The sequence below is a fragment of the Uloborus diversus genome, chromosome 9 (assembly GCF_026930045.1).
Source record: "Uloborus diversus isolate 005 chromosome 9, Udiv.v.3.1, whole genome shotgun sequence".
Classification (NCBI taxonomy): domain Eukaryota; kingdom Metazoa; phylum Arthropoda; class Arachnida; order Araneae; family Uloboridae; genus Uloborus; species Uloborus diversus.
Genome location: NC_072739.1, coordinates 87,331,866 through 87,358,886, shown reverse-complemented (window position 1 = coordinate 87,358,886; position 27,021 = coordinate 87,331,866). Strand labels below are relative to the sequence as shown.

The 27,021-nt window shown below is 36.1% G+C and overlaps 1 protein-coding gene across 1 annotated transcript; it reads right to left on the bottom strand.

The window, feature by feature from the left end:
- Positions 1-437: 437 nt before the first annotated feature.
- On the bottom strand, positions 438-14,962 carry LOC129229911 (uncharacterized). The gene is made up of 4 exons (XM_054864292.1): positions 14,684-14,962; positions 3,936-4,157; positions 3,510-3,853; positions 438-1,345 (listed from the first exon to the last, which is right to left on the bottom strand). Exons 2-4 carry the CDS (start codon positions 4,155-4,157, stop codon positions 466-468), a joined length of 1,446 nt encoding a protein of 481 aa, XP_054720267.1. The 5' UTR covers positions 14,684-14,962; the 3' UTR covers positions 438-465.
- Positions 14,963-27,021: the final 12,059 nt, after the last annotated feature.

Below are 27,021 nucleotides of genomic sequence, written 5' to 3'. Positions count from 1 at the left end.
TCAATTCTTCTAGAATTCACTTCCTCCTCTTTCTAGTAAAAAATAAATAAAATAACTAATCAATTATTAGTCTCTTGCCTTTTCACTGACGCAGGTTAGTTTCATGCAAAAGGAGAAAAATACAAGCAATTGTGTTAATATGTCTATAAAACAAAACACATTTTGTATCAAAATAATTTTATTCTCAATCACAGTTCGATCATACATTTCGAATTCGAAGAGATTTATTTCTTACCACTAGCAATGGATTAAAAATAAGATTTCTATACTGAGACTTCTTTTTCTCATTAAAAGTCAAATTGTCACCTTCAAAAATGTGCCGCCCGGGGCGGACCGCACCCCCTGCCTGACCCTATTTACGCCAATGCTTTATTAAGCCAAGTCCTGGGAAGTCCAGAAGAAGGCTAAGTCCAAACACATGAGAATTTTGCTGAAATTGATCCATCCTCTTTTCAAATATGAACCTCATTGTAACGCATATTCCAGGTAGTCATACTTGTCATCATCAAAAGATAAATCCTCGTTGTCCGAATCGGAAACATATTCGAACTTAGGGAACTTGCAATTGGGTGTCAAGTCTTTTGAACCAACACTTGGTTCTAACTTTGGTACCTTGCAACTGGGCGTCAAGTCTTCTGAATTAACGCTAGATGCTAATTTTGGAACCTTGCAACTAGGTGTCAAGTCTTTTGAATCAACACTAGATTCTAACTTTTGGACCTTGCAAATGGGTGTCAAATCTTCTGAATCAACACTAGATTCCAACTTAGGGACCTTGCAACTGGACGTCAAATCTTCTGAATAAACACTAGATTCTAAATTTGGGAACTTGCAACTGGGCGTCAAGTTTTCTGGCTCAACACTAGATTTTAACTCGGGAGCCTTGGCACTGGGCGTCAAATTTTCTGAATCAACACTAGATTGTAATTTAGAGACCTTATTAGATTTGAATTTAGGGACCTTACAACTGGGTGTCAACTCTTTGTCTGACTTTGGAGGAGTCTCAATATTTCGAAGCCGTAGACCTTCCTTCTTCCAACCAGGGTATACTGCTGCAATGTCCCTGAGAAACCGATCGATGCGAGAGCCATTGTCTTCCAAAGGTTGCAGTCGTACCCGACGGTAAATATCCAATGCCATGTGTGCTTTCGAAGTCTGGTGGTTCTCGCTTTTCCGCGTTTCTTTGGTGTCAACCCAATCATAATCAAGGTCAAAATGATATTGCTGCTTGGACTCAGAGGAATGACCGACACTGGCATCTGGGTGGCAGTATCCTTTTATCAACGGCAAGAGGTCTTTCGGTTTCTGCCCATCCATCATCAAGAATATACCGTCTTTATCTTCCCTAAAGAAAGAAAAAAATATCACAGCCGACATGTAAATAAAGGGGGACAAGAAATAACTTAGACACACATAATACACTATAACTTTGCTAATGAAAATATTACGACCAAACTTGAAAATAAATATGAATAATTAGTTTCGTCTAATATATTAACACATTTTCAAAGTGGCTACCTTTAGGATTAATACAGAGCTTTTTAAACGTGTCACAAAATTTTCGGCTCTGGGCCGCAACTCACTTGATATTTTATTCTATGCCTTGCATAAGGATTTCGTTTGAGATGCCAAAATTTTATGAGGTTTAGCACACACTCTTGTCTACACGATAAATCAAGCAGAATAATCCATTGGGTTCAAATCTGGGGAATACGGTGGCCATTCTTGAAAGTCCGGAAATGTGTCTTGCACTAGTCTTGAGTGCGCTTACCTCTGTGTACAGATGTGGAATCCAGTTGGAAGGTCCATCTTTTGTTTCCAAAGAACTTTTGCGGCCAAGGTAAGACAACATTTTCCAAAATGCGTTTGCGATATGTTTCTTGACTAATTTTATCCCCTCATCAACAAAAACAAGTGATATTTTTCCCACTAGCACATATCCCACCCCAAACCATTAGATTGGGGTCGTTGATCCAGTTCAATAGTGAAAGAAGGTCCAGAAGACATGGTTGTGTGCTAAACTTCCTAAAACGTTGGCATCCCTAAAGAGATCCTTACGCTAATGATGGGATTAAATATCAGAAAAAGAGTAGCGGCCCAGAGCTGAAAATTTTGCGACACGTTTTAAGCTCTGTACTAATCCTAAAGGTAACCAGTTTAAAAATTTGTACATATATTTGATGAAATAATGTATTTATTTTGAAGCTTGGTCGTAATATTTTTTTTAGTATTAAACCCCAAAGCAGAATACTTTACGATGTTCTGCAACGTAAAATCATTTGACCAAAATTGTTCTGCAAGTACTTTAAGCATTGTTCGCGAAAAAACGTGACATTTTCCACAAATTGGGTGCCAAAAATCAAAATCGTTTCATATAGGATTTTTTTTTTTTTAAACTGAACTGTGTGTTGCTATTTATTTCTGTGGAAATGAAATATTTTCGGAAACATCACAGCTTTCAACCAAATGACTAATTAGAGAGCACTGAATTTGGAAAATTAGTTGATCATGAAAACTAAAAAATAAAAATCTTTAACAAGGTGTCAAACCTAAACCGATTGAGATTCTCCAAAAATAGTTTATATGCTTTTTAAAATGCACAGAAAAAGCAAAGATAAATAATTTTATAAAAATCCAAACCTAGGTGTCAAAGCACATTTTTTTGGTCAATTTTACATGGCATGAAGGAGCAATTAAAATAATGTTACTAAATAAAGAAATTACTGAAATATTAAATAAAATGAGTTGAGTTTGGGTTGCATATAATAAAACACTTCAAAATTTTCTAAATAATTGAAATATTTTCTTGGATGCAAAGGGATTAAAATCTCAAACAAGACACGCAATTTCCGGCGATGGACGTGTTTCAATGTTGGCATCTTTCCAAAACATACGTGTATGGCGGAAATTGCATTGGATAAAGATCGACTGGGAAAGTCCTACAAAGGACTTATCGAATTCGACATCGCGAGCTTTCCGCCAAAATATCGTAAATTGTGAGATTTTTAGATTTTCTTTTAATTTTCAGAAATCTGCAGAATTTCTGCAAAATTCTATCCTGAGTTGGAAGGTATTTGTAGAAAATCTGCAGTTTCTACAGATATTCTGCACCGCAGTTTCTGCAGATTTTCGGCACCGCGGTTTCCGCAGATTTTCGGCACCGCGGTTTCTGCAGATTTTTTGCACCGCGGTTTCTGCAGATTTTTTGCACCGCGGTTTCTGCAGATTTTTTGCACCGCGGTTTCTGCAGATTTTCTGCACCGCGATTTCTGATTCCGCGGATTCTGGAAATTTTGCAGAATTTCTGCAGAAAATTTGTCAGTTTTCCTCTCACATTTGAACAAAATCGTTCTGCAGCTCAGGCATCGGTTCTGCGACGTACGTCGCCAATTTAGTAGTATTCTGCTTTGGGGGTATTAAAGTTATGGTGTATTACGTGTGTCTAAGTTATTTTCTGTCACCCTGTAAATAAATAAATAACAATATAACATTCTGCTCTAAAAACGTACTTGCAAAAAAGACCAAGAACACTGTAACTCTCTGGCTGTGCTTGACGTCCTGTCCGATATTTCTTTGTTGTGACGAAAGGGAGGATGGCTTTTCTAGGACCTCCCAGGGGCCAACAGTGGTGGGATGCGATAATCTCTGCTACCTCTCTGAGACTGGCGTAAAGACTTACAACAGTCTCAGTGGACATTGTAGTTGCTTTAGCTTCAATGGACCGTCGATACGCACACACGTGATCATAAACAGACGTCAAGGGAAACTTGAGAACAAAAAGCACAATCACAGCAAAAACTTCCCGAAAAGGTATCCTAACACCTTCCAGGAAAGTATTCTTCCCAGGATGAGTCTAACAAGAAAAAAGAAGTTATCAAAAGTCTGTAAATACAGAAAATCGGGGGAAAGGGGGGGGGGCAAAGAGTATAGTATACCTTAGTTCTGCATTTCCTGCACATAAACGTAAAACCATATTTTCTTGACTTATCCTTTTGCGCAATTGTGACAGCGTTGCAAGAAGAGCATGGCGGGCACTCTTTGGGGTCAGGACCAACCCCCATTTCGGATAAAAACTGGCACACAGTTTCTTCGGACTCCAAGATCCCGGACCAATTGAGGATGTTAAAGTTTACTAGCTTCGGATGTATATTCGCCATCTAATGGAAATAAAAATGAATTAACTACAGCAAACAGAATCTATTTAGATAAAAATCAATGTCCTGAGATAACATATATATACATCAACGCACAGCCAATACCGCTGATACCTCAGACTTGAAATTTGGCAGGCATGTCCACATGATTACGGAAGTATCCACTAAGAAAGGAGTTTTCGAAATATCGATTAGTTCGGGAGAAATTAATTAAAACCCCTTAATTTCTGCGAAATTAAAACCTTTAATTGAAATTTAAATCCCATATTTTCGAAGGCTTTCCTCCATTCAAATCATTACTCAGTACTTCATCTCAACTTTTGGTCGATAGCGAATTTTAAATTTGATATTGTTTTTGTTTCTCACGTGATTCTTCGAGGCTTTTCTCAAGTCAAATAATAATGTTTCCGTCTTTTTCTTTTTCCTTTTGAATTTAAAAGAGTGCAGTTTCCTGTAAAAGTTAGCTTTGCAATAACCGTTAATAAGTCACAAGGACAGACATTAAAAGTAGCAAAGATCGATTTAAGAGAAGACTGTTTTTCACAAGGCCAATTTTATGTAGCTTGCTTCAGAGTCAGTTCATCAAGCAGCTTAATAATTTTAGCAACAGAAAAAAAAAAAAAAACCTCAAAAATGTTGTAGACAAATAACTTCTTGCTTAAACATAGTTATAACAATAAAATGTGGATGGCCTGTGTTTGCAAAGAAAATCAATGCTTTAAAAGGATCGTTAATGACAGTTAAGGATCGGTTAAGGACAAGGGCATATTTCTAAGGAGTCCAGGGGCCCCGGGACCCTCCCAAAATTAGAAAAATTATAGATAATAAGTAGTTATTATAGGGAGTTTTCTTAACTAGGTGCACCAAGCACTGTTATCCCATGTTAATTCCATTACCCGAGCAATGCCGGGTACGGGAATGCTAGTACATTATAAAATACAAAGAACATCTACTTCTCCTACGCATGATCAAAGCAAATATTTTGCTACTGTGCTGTGTCCGTTGGGGGGGGGGGAGGGGGGGGGGGTAAGCCGCTGTTTTTAACTGCGGTGGCCATTTTATCCTATTTCGTTTTTTCTCTTTGAAACGCGATTGAAAACCGAGAAGGAAGCTGGAAAGGACGGCAGTTTCAAGATTTTTCCTGACTCTGAAAGATCCGGAACTGATGTCGGTGGTATGTTGTTCAAATGAAAAGGCCCAGAAGCATGGAGTTTCCATTACATGTCGCTTGGAATGAGATCTGGGGCACATCAGATCATTAGATTTATATATTTATTTGATGCGAAATTCGAATTCGTTCTTTTCTCATACCAATTTTGAGAAGAACTACAAAATTCAGATTATTTTTAATAGAAGAAAACTCATACCTTTTTTATTCTCAAGCATATTAAAGCCAGGAAGAATAAAAGCTCGCTACAGTGAAACCTATGTATAACGATACTGTCTATAACGATAACCTGTCTATAACAATATTTTTTTTGGCCCCAGAAAAATGTTAGCATGAATAATCAAACTGTCTATAACGATAACCTATCTATTACGATATTTTTTTTTTGGTCCCAACAGTATTGTTTTAGCCAGGTTTTACTGTATTATTTATTTTGGAGTTCATAAAACAAGTATATGATAGCTAATATTCGTTTCTAAGGTTGTGTTCAAATTCTTGAGCATGACACTTGCGTGATTTCTTCATACAAAATTATTTCGTTGCGCAAAGTGCACCATTTGCTGAGATAATAAACCTTGCATTATTTTAGTACAACATCCTAAACTGTTAAAATGTCAGTAATCCAACGTTATTAAGCACAAAACTTGCAAATGATTGCAGACACGTGTTTCGGTGTTACAAGGAACACCTTTTTCAATGCAAAGAAGTGTGAGCTTTTGGATGAAAAGTCATCCGAGAAAAGCTTTTCTCGGATGACTTTTCATCCAAAAGCTCACACTTCTTTGCATTGAAAAAGGTGTTCCTTGTAACACCGAAACACGTGTCTGCAATCATTTGCAAGTTTTGTGCTTAATAACGTTGGATTACTGACATTTTAATTTTTCAGCACAAAGGTATTTATTCTTTATCCTAAACTGTGTTCACGAAATGCATAGACCATAAACCGAAAGTAAACTAAAAGGTTTCCAGAATTGCATTCATCGTTTGCACCAATTTGTTCCTGTCCAAGCCAAGCACGTGATTAAAGTCGTCAAATAGCTCTAATTCTTTGTTTACATCTAGTTTTATCTGTCCCATGCATGAAGTATAGACTGATTTAAGGTTCCCATGATAATGAGTTCATGGCATAGTGCAGTGATCTATACATGGTATTAAATTTTAGGAGAATATTAATTGGCCTCTGTCATTTAATTTTTTCACAACTTTAGCACACATAACTCCTATAAAAAATCAAATTTTATGGGTTTTCCACCAATTACAAATGGTTTTATACAGTCCACATATCGTTTGGTAAAAAGTTACACCATTTTGAACCGTCAGGTTTGAGGGGAGGGGGGGGGGGGAGAAGTTGACATACTCGTAGTTTTCATCAGTTTTCCTGAAATATGTAGAAAACTACGCTGTTTAGCAGTAAAAGTGCAATATGCAAAACAATCTACATTAAATTGCAAACAAAATGGTCCTGTGCATAACCTCGCTGCGTGAACGGTTCCAGAGTTATGGAGGGTTTAAAAGTAGAAAATTTTCGTATTTTTTAGATTTTTTGGAAAAAAAATCTTCATTCTCACTAAGGAAACTTTTTTTTAGGGATTGTGTTTGGTAAATGCGATTTTAGAGGCCGGTGGTATGTTAGTGAAAAGCCCTTGAAGAAATGACAATCTCACCGCCTAGTTAAGGAGCACTCTGGACAATGTCGCATTAAGATTGAATATCTTTTCAACATAGATGATTTTAAAATATAAAAATATCACCTGCATAATAATTAGGATTAAAATTATATTATTTTTAATGATATTGTTCTTATAAGTGCAGCTTTTGAAGGTTTGTCTTTGGAAAATAAGCATATTAGGCTGAATATTGTAACCAGACTTTATTAATCCTTTTGAAGTTCGAAAACGGAGTTCCAATAGTATTACTGAATAAAAAATGCAGAATATCTTAATTGAAACTGCCCTCTAGCATTCAGTTCTATTCAAGATCTTTTTTAATGATATTAGTGTCCCTGGTTATCACAACCTAGGCCTGTTCAGTTACCACACATGCTTGAGTAGTTTACATCACTGTTCTTGCACTCGCAGTTATGGACGCATTCATCTTTGCAATCGCACACTATGAAGGAAATTAACTTCTGGGGAGCTGCAGAATGTATTGTTATGATGGTTTATCCCCAGTTTCGCCGACATTTTAAATTTCCTCTCCCTTTTAATAGGTGTTCAGTTAGTAATAAGTGTATGTTCAGTTTTAATCATACCTTTAAAATGTATGATTAAAACTTGAAAACAGAGAGGGTGGGATGAAATGTCGGCGAAACTGGGGAGACACCGTTGCAATTAGTCTCAGGTGTTCACTAATCATTTTCCACCCCCCACTCGAGCGGATTCTTTTTCTCATTCAACCACTGTTGGAGCTGGTGGTAGGTCCTAATGCTTGCCACCATTTTCACTTTCTTTGCTGATGGTGTGTGATCAGTCAACAAGACTATGAAATCCAAGTCACCACAAATTACACAAGCTTCAACTCCTTTTTTAGCTTTATCAGTCGCTGTTAAAACTATTAATAAGTCAGCTTCATCCGATGCTTGATAAACTATGAACCACTTCTTTGCAAGTGTATTGTTATGAGAGAAAAAAGGCCCATTTTGTTCTTAGCGTTAGTTAGAAATTCATTTTGATTAGTAGTTACATGCACTGAGTCTTGAACTTTCACTGCAATGTTATAGTGGTAGAACGTGATATGCGTAACTGTTCTTCATCTTTTGTTCTAACTTGCTCGTATCCATCAAAAACAACAGTTGCTGGCCCATACTAAGCAATCATGTAATCTACGCATTGCTCGCAAATCTGTCTGATAGTAACTAGGCATTGCAGACAACAAGATGAAGAAGATGACCTCCATCGAAAATGTACGATACTTTCTCTAAATCTGGGGTGATCGATGATTCATTTGAATCTGAAACCGAAGCAGACACCATTGAAGATTTGCTTCCCATCCTCATCAATCCAGATTCGTCAAATAAGAGTCGAGGATAAGCACATAATTCAAATAGAAATATTTCTTCAAGCCTCTCACCACTTCTTACAGTGCACATCATCCGATGTAAGACAGTATGAGGTTTCACACCTACAGTGTTGTTGTTAATTGCCATAGACTTCGTTATAGACGATAGACACTGAGCAGCTAACTTTCTTTTCAAGTGTATCTCATTAATGCTCTCATCAAAACATATGGATTTAAAATATATGTAATTAAAAAAATAATATAACGGTGCTTCTTAGCTTCTTGTGGACTATAATATTATTTAAAAAAAAATTCTTTAGTTCTTTCTGTTTACATAGCACTTATAATTTCCTTTTTCCAAAAAATCTAAAAAAATACGAAAAATGTCTACTTTTATACCTTTTGTAATTCTGGAATCATTCCCTTAACAAGATTCTGCACAGGATCATTTTGCTCGCAATTTAATGTATGTTATTTTGTATTACACTTCTCTTGCTCAACGGCATAATTTTCTATATATTTCTGAAAAACTGACAAAAACTACTAATTTATCAACTTCTCTCTCTCCCCTTCCCCCCCCTCAAACCCGACGCTTAAAACGGTGTAACTTTTTACCAAACAATATGGAGACAGTAAAGAACAATTTAGAATTGAAGGAAAACTTTTACTTTGGATGTTGAGGTTTGGGTCTAATAGGGAAGTATTCGATTTTCTAATTTTATTTTTATTTGATAGAGTAACATACATGAACATCATCTGCGAAAAAATTTTTACGATACGACTAATACTTTTTTTTTAAATAATTTTTTAAAGTTCACGCGCAAGTGACGTCATTTGCTTGTAAGTCCTTTGACTGACGTCACTGCCGCGCTGCGAGGCGGCGGGGTTGGCTAGGACAAAGAAGTGCTTGGCGATCTTTGGGGGAAGGCGCGGGAAAACAAGAGCCTTCTAACAGCAGCGCGCATAAAAGGCTAGTGAAAATCTTTTGCTGTCTGTAGGGTTTAATGCATTCTGCGATTGTTTTTAATTTGAATTTCTTTGTCATGGCTAGTAGAATCAATTACAAGTATTGCTTCGTTCCTGGATGCGTATCTACATCTAAAAAAACTCCTCACAAGCGATTTGTTATTGTTCCGTCCTAGCAGGATCTTCGAAAGAAGTGTTTTCAAGTGTGTTTATTAATTAAAATTTTAAAATGAAAATTTGCACTTCATTTTAATTAAAAACTATGTCAAGTGAGAAATACAGTTTGAAATATATGTTCACAACTGTTCATAAATAAATGTTTAATAAGCATATGAGATATTTTTAAAAAAAATGCAAGTAAACAAAGGAATTTAAACCCTGCACAATAAACTTAAATAGAAAGTAATAGATGCATTACTATTTCCATTTTAATAACAATGCAAAAACTATTAATACTTTTTTTTTAACATTCAAACTATCTTCAAATTTTAACTATTACAAATTGATAATTTAAAAATACATTTTCAGTTTATCACCAGAAGCGTTTCTATATATACAAGACCTTTCTCACCTGCAAAAAGGTACTTATTTTATGAAATGAACACCATTTTCAAATTTATTATTTTTATCAAAAGAGCAAAAAAATATATTTTTCCTTTTTTTGCTAAGTTGCACAAAAACTCAAGGATAATTAACATGTATTAGTGGATTTAAAACAATTTTCCACAAAAAAAAAGCAGATCAACTTTTATTGCCAACAAAGCGAAAAATTTTCATGCAAAAACTGCTCTAAAACTTAGTACTGGAATCACTTGCAGTAGGGTTGTTACAAAATGCGCGCCTCATTAAAAGCCGCCAAGTAAGAACTGGAATAGCGCTCTTACATTGTAATTTATATATTCAGATAAAAAAAACATCGACACACAAATGGAAATGATCAATCTTGATAAGGGAAACTAATGCGAATAATATGAACTGCAAGCATAGACGGATATGTACGTACAATTTTAAAGAATAACAATGGTGAAACTTTGTTGTCTCACTCCCCGTGCTTCTAGGACATTAAACCTCTCGTCCTTTCGAAAAAAGTCAAACACCATGAATGACTTTACTTGAGGAAGGTTATTGGATTGACCTTTCGTGAATCCTAGCCCCATGATGGAAAAAATGCTGGTTAAATGCTTTAAAAAGGCTGAAAAAGACAGTGCTATTCACCTCCTGGTAGGCGCAACACGGCATGGAAATGGAGCTCTGATCGGAACAGGGAAATGACGTCAGCTGCTGACGTTTTAGGACACACCTCTTTTTTGCGCATCGCTCTTTAAAAAATTCATAAAAAATCAACCGTTGGTTTTAAAAATCCGGCCATGGTGAATTTTTGTGTTTTGTAAGCCTGTCAACATTGTGCAATAGTTAAAATTGGAATATTTGATAGGTTGATACTTCCCTATTGCACTGTACTACAAGCTTTTATTAAGCTGAAAGAGTGATAAAGAGGTGGTAAATTCGCTTCACTGTCTCAAAACAAGTGTAATTTATGACCTTGAAGAGCAGATTCTGGGTAAAGTAGTGCTCATATGTAGACGCTGCTTGAACTAAATGAGGTTGTAGAAGAGCGTGGTTTTTTAAAATTGTTAAAATTGTTGGTATTATACGCATTCCGGCAGAACTACAGTCCAGTCACATTAATGTGACCACCACGTACTTTTCACGTCAGAGTTAAATAACCAATCACAGAAGGCAGGTGGCAGCACAGTGCAGTTGAGCGTATATAAAGGGTGTGTGAGGGCTTCGGAAAACATTTCAATCGTTGGCGTAATGCAGAAACGGAGCGATTTATCCGACGTCGAAAAGGGCATGATCATTGGCTTTCGGGCCAAGGGTGGAAGCATTTCCGAAACGGCTGAGTTTGTGAACTGTTCGCGGGCCGCCGTGGTAAAAGTGTACCGTGCATGGCAAAATGGGACTGTCCAAAATCAGCGACGTGGCAAATGTGGTGCACCACGGGCCATAGATGACAGAGGCGAACGACGGTTGCGGAGATGCGTTCGGGCAGATAGACAGGCTACCTTTGAGCAACTGACCACCAAAACGAACCAAGGGGCTACCAAATGTGTCTCCCAAGCTACTATTCAGCGAACATTGCTGCGTCTGGGCCTCCGAAGCAGACGCCTGGTTCGTGCACATATGCTGACTGCTGTTCATCGACGACGAAGCCTAGAATTTGCACGCCAGTACAGCAGTTGGACGTCCACTGAGTGGCGACAGGTAGCGTTTTCAGATGAATCGCGTTTTATGCTCCATCGGACAGATGGACGTTGGCGTATAAGGCGTAAAACCTCTGAAAGGAACCACCCTGCAACCATTGCCGGAACGGTCCAAGCTGGGGGCGGGAGCATTGTGGTCTGGGGAATGTTTTCCTGGCATTCTCTGGGTTCACTGATCATTGTGGAAGGCACATGGATCATTACAAGTACGCATCTGTCCTTGCGGACCATGTCCACCCCTACATGCTCATTGTTTTTCCTCAGGATGATGGCATCTTCCAGCAGGACAATGCGAGGTGCCATACAGCTGCCAGTGTACGTGCGTGGTTCGAAGAGCACCAGGATGAGTTTACCGTCCTCCCCTGGCCAGCAAACTCACCTGACTTAAACCCAATCGAGCATCTGTGGGACCATCTCGATCGAGTTGTTCGCGCCATGGATCCTCAACCGCGTAATCTAGCGCAGCTGGCCACGGCATTAGAGTCGGCATGGCTCAACCGCTCAACGTCCCAAAGAACACCTTCAGGGACCTAAGTGACTCTTTTCCTGCACGTCTCGCAGCAGTCCGCTGTGAAAAAGGTGGTTATTATGGCTTTTGATAGATGGTCACATTAATGTGACTGGACTGTGTATATATTCCATTATTTATTCTGCCGATTTTTATAACTCCTTGATGCAAAAATACAGTTACGTTTTTTTTTTTTCCCAGATAAAAATATTCAAAAATAAAACAATAACAATACAATTAAAATAATAATAATAATAATAAAGAAAAAAACCGTCCGCATTCGGGATTTTCCAATGTATTGCATTTCCTAAAATGAAAATCAATTCAATATTCCTATGCCTAAAGCACAGGCACATTGAATTACTGTCATTTAAGAAGCCTAGTACTTATTACTGTTCTAGTAAAAGATACCTTAAAAAAGTTTGATTTTGAAATTTTTATATTACTGATATTCATGCTTTATAAATGAGATAGGATAAATTCCAGTTTTCTCAAGCTCTAATTTCTTTTTCCATTGTACATTTCCCATTTTACCAGTGCAGATTTCTTTTAATTTTTATTTTTAATGCGTTTTCTCTGTCTTCATTTTCTTTTAAAAATCATACCTCGATAGTGAACTAACGCAGTGATATATAGTAAGTACATGAAAAAAAAAAAAAAAAAAAATTAAGGGCAGTCAAGGAACTCTCGAATAAGTGTAAACTTAAAACTATAAAATAAATTTGGTGTGTTTAAGCGCGCACGCGTGTGTGACGTGTGTTTAATTTTCATTTAAAATTAATTGTAGCTTCAAAAAGTAAAATTTTATCATTTGTAAATTCAAAATATCAGCTAAAGTCCAGTTTTTACATTTATCAGCAATCCGAGCATCAATTATATACATTTTGGTATGGTCTATTTCAGTTAGTTTATAACATAAATATTGGATGCAAATATATATAGGAAATATTTAAAAACAAATCGTTAGTTTGTGTTATTTAGTTTTCCATGCGTAAAAATAACAAACAATACACATACTAAACTTTCCATGTAATCAATTTACTGTATTATTCGTCTTTAGACGACATGCCGAAAAGAGTCGGCATGCCGTGAGATTGACCAGCATGCCAGACAATTTGGGGTTCATTTCGGGGGAAAAAAAAAAGGTTATTTCGCTTGTCTATACGTTTTTAGGCACTTATCCACGTGTGGTCGAGTCGAAAAAAGAACTCAACATTCATTCGGGGGGTGAGCAATATGGAAATTAAGGCCGATTTTTGAGTGAAATTTTTTTCGCGAATACAATACTTCCTTTACTTAGTGAAAGGAAGTAAAAAAAGTGAGCTTATAGATGAAAAGACATTTGTCAAAAGCCATACGCCGATTCGCTTGCCTTGTTTTTATGTATTTATATGTGCAACAATGCAAATCTATTTTAAGTTTGATTCGAATCATATGTAGCTGCAAATTCATCCTATTTTCACGTTTTCCCCCGTCGAAATTCGAAGCAAAACCTTGAAGGAAGATGTGCAAGGGCGGCAGTTTCAAGATTTTCCCTGGCTCCGAAAAATCGAAAAACCGGTTAAATAAGAAAGCCAGCTGCAAATCAGACAGCTGTGTCAATAATGAATTTAGTGAGGGGTGTAAATCAGTGAGTACGCATCGCACAAAATAAAATATATTTTTAAATAAGTAAATACAAATAAACAATATATTGACGAAAAAAAGTGTGTGTACTTTTCCTTTCCTTCAAGCAACCGGAAATTAAACTCATTTTTTAAATCAGCGGTACTTATTCCCCAATGGGCAAAGCGCACTCTTTAAATATTGCGAAGACCCCTTAAAAAAAAAAGAGAAATACTCCTGTAACCCTCCCCCCCCCTTAAAACTTTCAATGTTGCGCCATTGATCGCCCCCCCCCCCTCAGGTGGGCGATCCAGTTTGAATAAGGAGTCATTCATTAATTACGTAAGGATGATTTTGGCAGTTTTTGACCCACCCCCACGTAAGGGTACGTAAGATTTTTCACTCAACCGCATTCTCATGTAAGATTCGATTTTCGAAAATAACGAAGCTTACATCACTGGAATCGTTGTTAAATTCACTATTATTAAATTAAACCTTTTTGTGCAAAGAAATATCTTAGAATCTAGACTGAATGTTTATTCGACATTTCTTTGTATATGATGCGATGCTAATTAAAAATAAAACATGCCATACATAGTAAGATTCTTTTATTATATTTTACACTAATTCATTTTTTGTAAAACAATTAAAAAACAGCTCATCCTAATATGTTTTTTACCTTCCAGACGCAAATGAAATATGATCACTGCCAAACCACTTGACCACGCGATTTCTAATATAAAATATCGGCTTGGAAAATATTACGTAAGAGTGGGTTTAACCCCTCCCCCAAAGTAAGGGTATGTAGAGATTTTTTCAACCCCCTCATCCTCGGGACCCTTACGTAATTAACGAATGGCCCCCTAACAACAAGGAGGAAAAAAGTAATAAGAGAGAGTAGAAATTAACATCACTTGAGTTGACGGTCAACATTCATTATCCATCACATAAAAAGGGATATGAGAAACATAATAAAATACTTAATAATGTTGAAAAATCACGAAGAAAAGCTACTTACAGCGAAAAGACCAGTAAAATCTGTGCACCCTAACACTCCTGAACTTGAAAAGAATTTAAAACCACGTGCTATTCAGCTCTACACAACAAACAAATATGTCGACGCCATAGGAAGGGAAAGGAAGGAGGATCTCATCATAAGGAAGAAAAACGGGGGATTCTACATTAGAAACTTCATTGTTAGCGCAAAATTTAGCTAAAAACCATTTCTGAAAATGATTCTGAAAAATTAGTGTAATTAAAAATTAAGGTTGATTGACTTGATTTGTGATTCACGCAGCGACGAAAAATGGCAGGAATTATTTACCGAGCAAACAAAAAAATTTATCTTACTTTGTAGTTTGATTGAATGGTGCTGCCATCTACGAACAAAACGTAAAAGTAGAACGATTATTCTTTAAGCTATTTTAATGCATAAATTTTATGAAACTGCTGATAAATCGAAACATAAATCAATAAAGTTTAGAGAAAAAAAAATATATAAAATGAATAATTTTCAGCGATTTTTAAAACTGTTACGAGATGCAAACGTTATCGAGGGTTCTTTCTTTCTTTCTTTTTTTTTTAAAGAAAATCTACATTTTGAAAAAAAAAAAAGGTTAAAAATTTAAAAATTCATCGATATTATCTTGTGAATGTTGACAAAGGAATTTTAAATTATTTTAGTTTCATTTTTCATATTTTATGGAGAACATTCGTTAGTAGTTCCTTGTTTTCTGACTTTGTTCGCTAACTACCGCTGGTTAAAGACAGGTTATGCTGTGCTTTTAGATTTCATAAAATATACTTCCGATCAGGAAGACGTTTTCCTTTTTGATGTTTTGAGGTTGTATGTTTCATTGTAAGAATGTCAAATAGTTTGCTGCACAAAGGGAAATAGTTTACTCTTCTCGTACAAGGAGCAATTTTGAAATCAAATAGCAATTTTGTTTAGGGAAATAGAAATATAAATTCAGGAAGGGCCCAATCAACTTTTGAAGTTAGGGAAGTCCAGTCTCATTTTATGTTCCACCACTTTCTGTTTGAGGATTTTTTTCTGATTCTACATACATTAAAGAAAAACTTACTAAAATGTTACAAATATTATTTCTAAAAATGGCCCAGCAAAATTAGGATTACAAATTATTCTTCATCTTCTCTGTCCGTGGAATGGAACATTTGTACATTATTTGAACTGCAGTTGCACTGCAGTTCTACGGTTGAATCAGATTTATAGTCTCATAGAATAAAGAACAAAATGTAAAAAAAGTTCATTTAAAAAAAGTTTGACAAATTTTAAAACATGTGATGCACACAACGGCTCGTTTTCCAAGGATATCAGTGAAAACGAGATGTGCTATATTCACGTATTTGGATTGAAATACTTTGGCAAAACTACTACAAAATTAGTTCAACTTAATGCAGTGCCAAACACCCTTCTCTGTACCCCAAAACGAAGTAAATATTGTTAGCATCAACTTTAAATTTTTCAGAGCGATACTAGGTCTTCGTCGCCACACATAAGCAACAATTGGCTATAAGTCAAGTAAAGAAAAGAAAACAGCTCCTTGAAACAGAAAGAGGCCAGTAATGGGAGAGTCCATCAAAAAGTTACAAAAATAAAGGGCTCTAATCCCTGTCATCTTTATGTAAAAAATATGTATATATTAAGATTTATTTTTTTTTTTAAATTTAACATAAAAACATAGGCGGATTTAGGCCGAAATATTTGGGGGTGCAACAATAACAGGGATCTATGGGGGGGGGGGGGGTATTCCCGGAGTAACAAGGCAGTGGCGAAGTCAGAAAATAACTAGCTGCGTCGCCCGGCTTTGCACGGTCCACCTCGAAAATAAAAGTCATGTCAAGTGACGCCTGTTCAACCCTCAGGCTTGAACAAAAAGAAAAGAAAAAAAAATCAGTAAAGTTTTACGGCACTTTGCGGAAACACAACCAAAAAGTAAACATTTTAAATCCCCCGATTACAGGAAAAACCTTTAAAACAAAATAAAGAATTTTACTTCTTCATATTCGAGAATGAAAATGGCAACATATCTTTCGTCTGAATGATTTTCTTCACGCTATACATTTTAATAAAAGCATTGTTGCGGAAAGTTGAGATGAAGCACTGAATAATAATTTAAAAGGGGGAAAGCCTTCGAAAAATGGGGATTTTATGTCGAAATCCAAGCTTCATAATTAATAGTTTTTAATTGATATCTCCGCTAATTATTATCGGAGGATTATGTTAAATAGCCAAACATGAAGACGGGAAGATTACAAATCCATCGATACCTGGTTCGATGGTCGGTTCACTGTCGTTCGGGAGAAGAAGCTTGGACATACATAGATACGCTCAGTTTTTAATTATATAAGAGATTTTAGGGCGGGACACACTTTTAAGTCTAAAAAACGCGATGTAAACCATATTTAGTAAGATTAAGGAATGGGCAATTCTTAACATTTCAAACTGCAGAAAAAGTCTGAAACGAAGTTTGATATTAGAAGCAATGGTTGAATCTAGCTACTGGTTTGGAATGGGATTCACGCCCCAGAAAAAATTTGAAATAGTAGTTTTGAAAACGCAGTTTTACAGTTCTTGGTGATATTTTAGAGGCAAGAAAGGTACGTGTGGCTCCAAGGCTATTTTTAGAAATTTTAGTCTTATCAATGTGATTATAGTCCATATATAGTTCGGGTTATAAATGAGACTCATAGACTGTCTCCAATCGATTTCTTGAAAAGCAGATAGAAATACGTAACCCCCTCCCCTCCCCCACGCTACCTCTTTAACTTTTCATAATTGAAGTTCCAAAAATACTACGGAGGACAATTTTTGATGCTGTTACCGGACGGGGTGTTCTGGAACTCTCCCCTGGAAAATTTTCGAAATTAAAGTCCTAAAAATGAAGTTCTTCTGCAATAATCCATGGTATTAAAAAAAAGGATTCTCCCATTTAAATATTTCGAAAAAATAGTTTTCAAAACCAAAATATTAACACTCTTTGATGATAATAGAGAAAGGGGGGTCTGAGGCCCTTGTTCGAATATTTTCCAAAATTAAAGTGTTAAACACATGAGTCTAAGACCATATTTGGTAACGTTAGGGACACTGCAGTTTTTCAAAACTGAAGCTCCAAAAACGCAATTTTAAACGATTTTAGATGTATTTAGGCGATTAGAAGATCTTCCTTGGAAATTTTGCGAAAGTGAAGCCCAAGAAACGAAATTTGAGGTACTCTGTAATAACTTTAACTGGAGAAAGGGCTTTCTAGAAGAAATATTTTGAGGACTAATAGAAAAAATGAAAACGAAATAGAAAAAAATAAAAAAAAGGAGGAGGAGATATGAAAGAAAGAGGATTGTGCGAGAAGGCACACAATTCGCTGCCACTAATCTGAAGCTGTTGAAAAATTTATATGTCACTATTTCTTTTTGAAAGGAAACTAAGATTTTTTCCCAACATTCTTTTTTTTTTTTTCGTAAAATAACTACGTTTTCCCAAAATGAGATCTTTTCTTCTCTTCAATAATAAAGAATATTTTTTTAAAAACATCTACTCAGCATTTTGTGGGGAGAGTCACCAGTCTTGTGCCCCTCCCCCCCCCCTGGATGCACAACTGCAGCAAAATGTCTGAAAGTCCTCCTTCGAAAAATTTTTGATTATTTACCTTAAAATTGTTGGTTTTCTGTTGATTTCGGTGTAGATTTTATTGATCAAGTTTTTTGCAATAGCCATGTTTTTTTTCTTTTTTTTTTGGACTTTATTAGCCATTGTTGTTTTAAAATAGAAGAATTTGTATTGATATACGAATAAATACCCAATTACAGAACATGCAATTATTCTATACAATAACACAGCACTGACAATAAATTGTTTGGGAAGTTTCTTTATTTGCATGAAATTATTTATTAGGTTTTTTTTCCCAAATGGTTAAATTACTTTAATTCTTAATATGAGCAGTTATGTTTTTCTTGTTTTTCTTGCACTATCGACGTGTGGTGATACAGAGGATTCAAGTAAATTTACTAGTATAGCAGCTATGAATTTTTTTTTCCCAACTGCGTTTCTGAGAGAAATATACTAATTTTTTGTCAAAACCCAACCAAAAATTTTGGGGGTGCGGCGCACCCCCTGGCACCCCCGTAAATCCGCCTATGCATAAAAAGTTTAAAATGCAAATAAATGATTGATGAAATGCAAACAGTAATTTATTGGAGCTATTTTTGTGGTTCCTTAGTAAATGCCACCCTGAGAAAATAAACCTTATAAGGATATTTGTAAAGATTAAATTTCATAGCTAAAATATTTTGCTTAAACTTTGAAACTCAACTTATTAATCTCAGATTTCTAAATTTCATATAATGATCAATATTACTTATTTTTTGTCATGCTAGTTGTAAACAAAAGGTACCCCATATTCGGTACTTTTGCCCTATCATTTGAGCAGCAGTGAAGCATCTTGTTTAATTTTTGGAGTTACAGCGAAAAGGCTACGGGAGGGAGAGATAACCATGACTCCTTCAGACAAACATAAAATTCGGCTACTTAGTTCCATTTTCTAATTTTTTATTGTAGGCATAAATAAATTAATATATGCTATAATTTTGTTTTATTTTTTAAGTTTACAACAGTTTGTTAACAGTGAAGTTTTTTTTTCTTCAAAAAGGGGAGAGGTCCTGATAAGGGAAGGGGCCTATATAGACTAGCATTTCAGGGAGTAGGGGGGTGTTAGGCTGGAAAATAAAGAGTTTTGGGTACGAAATTTTTTTAACTACTTGGGTGTCAATAAAATGCTCCAAATCGGCCAGGAATAAGGCGCCTAGTAGGGTATAAACTTTATTAATTAATTTCAGAAGCAATGAAAAGAGGTTTTACTTCAAATGATTACTTGACAAGTTATTAATAAATTAAAAGGGATACTGCATGCACTAACATTTTATGAATTAAGTAGTTGAAAACAGTGTGAAAAAATATGTTTGCATGATATTCTTGATCCATCCATCTCGTATGCAATTATTAAATATGATTGTCTTTACTAATAATAAAGCTGAAAGTTTCTCTTTCTGGATGCTCCGGAGAATGTCTGGATGTCTGTAGGATGTCTGGATCTCTGTGACGCGCATAGCGCCTAGACCGTTCAGCCGATTTTCATGAAATTTGGCACAAAGTTAGTTTGTAGCATAGGGGTGTGCAACTCGAAGCAATTTTTCGAAAATTCGATGTGGTTCTTTTTTCTATTCCAATTTTAAGAACAAAATCATCATAAGATGGACGAGTAAATTACGAAATTAATTATCACAACGTGGAACTGTAACATGGACGAGCAAATGAACATAACCGATTGGCGAGAAAATTCACCATACGTTATTTGTAAATATACAGACGAACCAAAAGATCTTTTAATTTTTCTATTACGAGCGAAGCCGTGCAGGTATCACTAGTATACAATAATGATAGATGGATAATATTGTCGACGGTTTAGAGTACTGATTACTCGTACCCTACCAAAGTATGCTCAGTTGAAGAACTAAATAGGAGCAGCCCTCTCTATCACAAGTTAATGCTTACTTCAATTTGGAAAAATTGTCACTGACGCCACCATTATCGGAAAATTAGGAACGAGGGGGGAGGGGAATGGCTTTCATGACCCTGTCCTTGTACGCGCCAATGGATAAGGAGCACTTTTCTAAAAACATCATTTTCCCCTGAAATACACCGCCAGCTCAGTCATTTAAAGCCGAAGACTGCAGTTTCGTGCTTATTAGCACTCATCAGCCCGGCATTGGAAAGTGACTGAGCTGGAGATGGATTTCTTGGCTTCCTTTAGAGGTTTTCATTCCCAGCTCAGTCACTTTCCTATGCCGGGCTGATGAGTGCTAATAAGCACGAAACTGCAGCCCTCGGCTGGAAACGACTGAGCTGGCGGTGTATTTCATGTATTTCTGCTTTAGCCCTGGCTAATGGGCGGTAATTTACTGAATATCATTTTCCCACTTTTTACTAAATTCAAAAATGCTAATTACACATTTTTTATATGAAGCTTACGATTACGACTATGTGGCTATTGAGAAACTAAATAAATGTTTTATCATTGGCAAAGTCATTGTTTGAATTTTGAAATACAGTGAACGCCGGTTAATTGAATCAGTGGTTTATTGACTCAACCGCTTTAATGAATCAAATCGTCAAAAACAGAACATAATCCGACTTTATTAAAGAAGCCGCTTTATAGAATCAACCGCTATATGGAATCAAAACTGTTAGAACAAACGTTATTCATAAAAGCGGCAGCCACTGTATTCACAAAGTTACAATGAGAAAATGAATGGGGGAGGGGGCGGGGTCTTACTTAAGAGCACTTTTTCTACACAACCCCATTAGAAACAATACCAACTAATTTATGTATATGAATCATATAAAGTAGAAAATCCCCACGCTACATTTTTACTGTTACTCCCTAAGCTTTCCTGAAAAGGTTATTGCGTCTTGACCACCATTTTCCTCAGTTATCCACACTTTTGAACTGAAAAGTTTGTAATAATTTTGCAATCAATTCAACGATATGTCATATCGACTGAAAGGTTTGATTGCGCTTTTAAATTTAAATTACAATAAGGAAATATCTTTTAGTCATTATGGCGCTTGCCTAACAGCGTTTTAATCGTCCCATTAGCCGAAGCAGAGATTCATCAAAAGATGATTTCTCAGATTTCATGTGAAATTGGTTGTTTCAAAGAGAAATGTATTTAAACGACGTTTAGTAACGCAAAGGAAGTATAGATACATCATAAATTTGATGCAAGTAAATGGTTATTGATTGAAAAATAACGATTTTTTTAAAAATAAATGAATTGCAAAAACTGGAATTGGCACTGAAAAATAAAGTGGAATTCAGAACACTATCATTCCATTAACCCGAAGTAATAGGGATTAATGGATTAGTATTACTAACAATCTGGATTAAATGGTTAATTGCAATTTATTGGGGATTGCCTACGTAAACCACAATTCTTTTGGTATAGCTTGACTACAGAGAGATGACGGGTGAACTGGAAGCGAAAACGGACCGCTGTCTTTTTTTTAATAATAGGTAGGATCAGCGAGATGGCTCGAGCAGCAAATTTGCGCAGTGCTTACGCTTTTTTGCTGATCCTACTTATTACACAATGAAGTAATTCATTTCCGTTTTAAGTTCACCCACCATCCCTTCGTGTTCGAGCAAAACAGAATCATTTGTATATGTTACGGTCAAAGCCCGAAGTTCGGCCAATTAGCGAATTGGCTGGCCAATTCGCGCATTAGCCAAAAGGTTTGGCCAAAGTTCGAAATACTTGCAATTAATATTGTATTTTCCATTTCGCGAAGTGGCCGGGAATCCTTGGCCAAAGCCCGAAATAATAATGGTAGATTTTAGAGTGATAGGTAGACGACTCATCTGTCGCTTCCAAAGTGACGGTGCCGCATGCAAGAGGTCGAAGCTAGAAAAGAGGGTGCCCCAGGGCCGCCGAGAGGCAAATCGAGCCCCTTGTCAGTTTCGTCACCAGGTCCGCCTCCCCCCCCCCCCATAAAACCAGTCAAATTTATATTGCTTTGATTCCGAGCCGAGATCCTAGTTTCCGACTAGGCTGACATGATGGCATCTCGTCTGGCTTGGAGGGTTCTATCGTCCCTGTGAAGGTCCAGCCAATGGTTATTCAAAAGTTCGACCTCGTTTTTCTTGCCGTTAGTTCTTCGACTGAGCTATGATATGTATTTCTCATAATTGTATTTCTATATGTGAATGCTTTCAGTTAAAATTATAGGCGATAGCTAATAAAGGGTCGTTCAAGTATTGTGTAAGCATTTTTTGGTCATTTTGTATCTCTCCCCCCCCCCCCCACCTTGTGAGAAAAAATAAGCATACGCTGTACCACCTCGCCCTTTTGCTTACATAAGATTTTATGACATTTTGTTCGTCACAGGTGCTATTTCCCTACGTTTTTTGTTGTTGCACTGTTAACTGCTTCGTTATTTAATAATTACATAAGAATTTTTGTGACCCCTCTCCTCTTGGCAGAGAAAATAAGCGGCCCTTGGTCTTCCCTATCTGCTTACATAATCCTTGACCAGTCCCAGTTGAGGTTAAGCCTAAGGCAGTGTTTCTCAACCTTTCAGTGTTCGTGACACATATTTTAAATATAATTTTCATTCCGAACCTAATTACAAATAAGGAATTTAGTGTGTGCTCCCCTCCCCAGAATTCTATTTAAAAATCTTATATTTAAATATCTATATTAAAAATCTACCATATTTAAAATCCCTTTACCACCCTTACCCCTAATAACGGCAGAGGGATGATCTTTAGTTTCTATATTTCTAGAAACTTCAAAAGAATTTCTACAAAACCAAATCTCAGAGAAAATCTCCGAGTCAAAATCAGTCAAGACTAAAAACGTAATTATAAAGTAGTGACAAGAATCCAAATACTGCAACTTAGTTGTCGGCAACACAAGTTTTGGAAGTTATTTATTGCACGAATAGTATGGACTTGTTTCCATTTAGAAATCAATTAAATATCCATGTCTGATATGTTTTTTCTTGAAAATATGCATTGTTGGAAGCAGAAAGTTTGAGATTTGAGAAGCTACACATGTTTTTTTTTTTTTTTTTTTCTGTTTTCATATGTGTACCATTGACAGTTTAAAAACGAGATAGCGAAGAGGGGAAATTTAGTTATGTTCTGAGCCGAGACAATGCGATTATTCGGTACCTACCGGCTATTCACACCGTTGCGTTGGTGCGATATACCATTTCGAAAATTATGAGTACTTTTATTAATTACGAGCTATACACGCAAGACGATGCCCGTGTTAAGAATTTAAGAAAGTTACTTGGATAAATGAAAATCCCCCCCCCCTGCCCCCTCTGATGCAAAATGATAATTTTCTTTTACTAAAATGCGTACACTCTTTGCGAAAAAAAAAAAAAAAATGCAATTTAAAATATTTCGAGAAATAAAAAAGACGCTACACTACATAAACAATTGCAAAAAATGTAAAATAATGAAAAAATTCAGTAGTTTTTTCTTCAAACTCGCCAAGTAACCACGCTACCGTAACCCAATCGATTAGAGCGAAGTGAACTCCGATCGATTAGCGATACGACCTTTCCTACGAAAGCGTTTAAACGATAATTCCGGTCTCTCGCCTTTCTCACAGAAAAAAAGAAGGTAATTAAAAACACGGTTTGGGGTCAAAACTTCGCGGCCAAAACTTCGCTGGCCAAAACTTCGCGTCGTAAAAACTTCGCGTGGTAAAAACTTCGTGTGGTCAACTTCGCTGATTCATAACTTCGTGATTTCGCGTATCCAGAACTTCGCGCATTAATAACAATGAACTTCAATAAACATATCATATAAACTTAGCTAAAAAATAAAAGTGTATCTTTTTTTTGTTTGGGGGGGGGGGGGGTGTTATTGTTTAATGATTTCCAAGAACGCATTAGACACATTGATTCTATATAAAGAACTTAATTTTTCATAATGAACTATTTGATTGCAAGTTAATTGTATAAATCCTAAATGAATTTAAGTATAGGAAGTTAATGAAGTAATAAATAGATACAGATTTTAAGTTTAAATAAATATCAATTTATCACTTTTTCGAAAACGAGGAATTGGTTTTATAAGAACAATTTAATGTTCTATAGCTAACTACATTCTATAACTAACGTACATAGTTTTGTTTGTGCAAAGTTTTGTACGCACGAAATTTTGACTGCGCTAAGTTTTATCCACGCGAAATTTTGTCCACGCGAAGTTTTGACCGCGCGAAGTATTTCCAAGAACGCATTAGACACATTGATTCTATATAAAGAACTTAATTTTTCATAATGAATTATTTGATTGCAAGTTAATTGTATAAATCCTAAATGAATTTAAGTATAGCAAGTTAATGAAGTAATAAATAGATACAGATTTTAAGTTTAAATAAAGATCAATTTATCACTTTTTCGAAAACGAGGAATTGGTTTTATAATAACAATTTAATGTTCTATAGATAACTACATTCTATAGCTAACGTACATAGTTTTGTTTGTGCAAAGTTTTGTACGCACGAAATTTTGACTACGCTAAGTTGTATCCACGCGAAATTTTGTCCACGCGAAGTTTTGACCGCGCGAAGTTTTGTCCACGCGAAGTTTTGACCGCGCGAAGTTTTGTCCGGCGAAGTATTGTCCGGCGAAGTTTCGACCGCGAAGTTTTGACCCATTATAAAAAACGCATTGTATCTAAAACAAAAGGAAAATCTCGCTTCTCCATGACCGGTAGAAAAAAAGAATTTAGTTCAAATACGCAAAGCAATTTATGTAAATGATCATTCCGCATTCTCTAGAAGAAGAAGTTTTAAATTCAAGTAGTCCAGTCAATAGGTAGAAAAAAACGGGCTTGCCTTACAAAAAATGGGGTCAAAGATTTTATTTTTTAAATTTGTGTATACTAGTGCCAATATGAAAAAACCAAGTTATCCAACACGAAAGACCTCGGGAGAACTTTTGGGGGCCGAAACCCCACAAAAATTTGTGACTTTTTGTAGTATCTTCAAAATATCTCAAAAATGGTTAAAATTACAAAAAAAACTTCCAATGCAAATGTTAAAGAGGATTAAATTTCCTTCAACTTTTGTCACTACAACATTTTTGTAGCATGAAAAGCAAGCGAGTTAGAGCTTCTTGAAAGTCATATTTTTTCTGAACCCCTTCAGCGAAGTGCGTGAAAGCGCATCTGATAACGGTTTAAAAAAGGAGAAACGCCGGCAGTCTGACCTTGGAAATCATTTGTCTTTCACAGCTGAGGGTAAATGCCCTGTTCCCTTTAATTTAAACAAAACACCCCCATTCCATCCCCCCCCCTTTTTTTTTCTCCAAATGAGATGAATCGACTCAATAGCTACTCATGTTGGTCACTTCAGGGTTTGAGCGAGAGTATGTTTTATCAATTTGTGTGTTCTGAATTACAATTTTTTTCCTAGAAATGATTACGCCTGACCAAGGTGTTTTTTTTAATTATTATTATTATCATTATTATTTGCGAAATCAGTTTGCATGAATGCGAAATAAAGATTGTGAAGGAGAAGGGAACAGAAAATCTTCAAAGATGCAGCGCAAAACGGCAAAATGAAGAACATCAGCGTTTTTTGAAGTTCTTAAAAGAAGTGACAATTCACACTGCTTGTCACAAATGCTATATCAATGAGCAATCAATCTCTTTCCTTAAAGTAATGGTTGAACCTAACATGTTAACTAAATTCCTTAAGAAAGATTTCTGGCAAATTATAACAAAAAGAATTGTCTTATTCTACTTCTTGAGACATATTTCGAAGAGTGTGGCATTGAAGTCAGGCAGACTCAAGATGATGCCGACTCACTCACTTACTGCTTTTTCAAAGGCAAAAGAAATTGAAAATGTTGTTATAGTGAGCGAGAGGACTGATGACAGCTTTAGGACAGCCTTTCAGCAACTTGTTCTTTTTAAAACCTGGAAGAGGGAATGCTTGTGATTTGTTTTTTCCCCACTAAATCTTTTAAGTTTGACCCCAGCAATATTCTTTTCATCCATGCGTCTAGTGAGTGTGATACGACTTCGGCAATCTTTGGCCAAGGCAAAATTAAGTTGTACAAAATAGTCAAAAAAAAAAAAAAAAAAGAAAGAAAAAAAGAACCTCCTGAAATTAAGGAAGCTATTGAAGTATTTATGGACACAATCTGTCATCATGATGCCTTCCTTAGCTGCAGCTGGAGAAAACATTTTGCAAATATTATACACAGGTGACGTAAAGTATTTGAACCTATCTTTGGATACTTTGCAATTTAATCTTTTTATAAAACTAGTATACAGGGCTAAGATAAATCTCTGCAAGGCTACCTCCAACGTGCGGGGAGGGGGGGGGGATGCTGGACGTTATCACTCATATCGGTTCTACCGCAAAATTCAAAGTTGGTTGGGCAGCATAATTGATCCAAAGAAATGGGGTTGGGAACGCAGGATGCAAGGTCTAATGCATGTTGACACGAAAAGAGATTCAGTTACTCAAAATCTTTTGAAGATTGTACCTTGTACCTGCAAGAAAAATTGTAGTGGAGCCTGTTCTTGTCACAAGGCAGGTTTAAAATGCTCCAGCACGTGCAAACACTGCAGTGGCACAAATTGTGAAAATGTTGCAGAAATTTCATCTTTGGATGAGACTGCTGAAGAAGATAATTTGTTCCAGGAGCTTTTGACCGCAACAAGGAGATGAACAATTAAAGGACCAAAGCTTTTTTCTACCCCCTACAGATTCTGAACTGGGAGAACCTGAACCTTCAAAACGGCTTCGAAG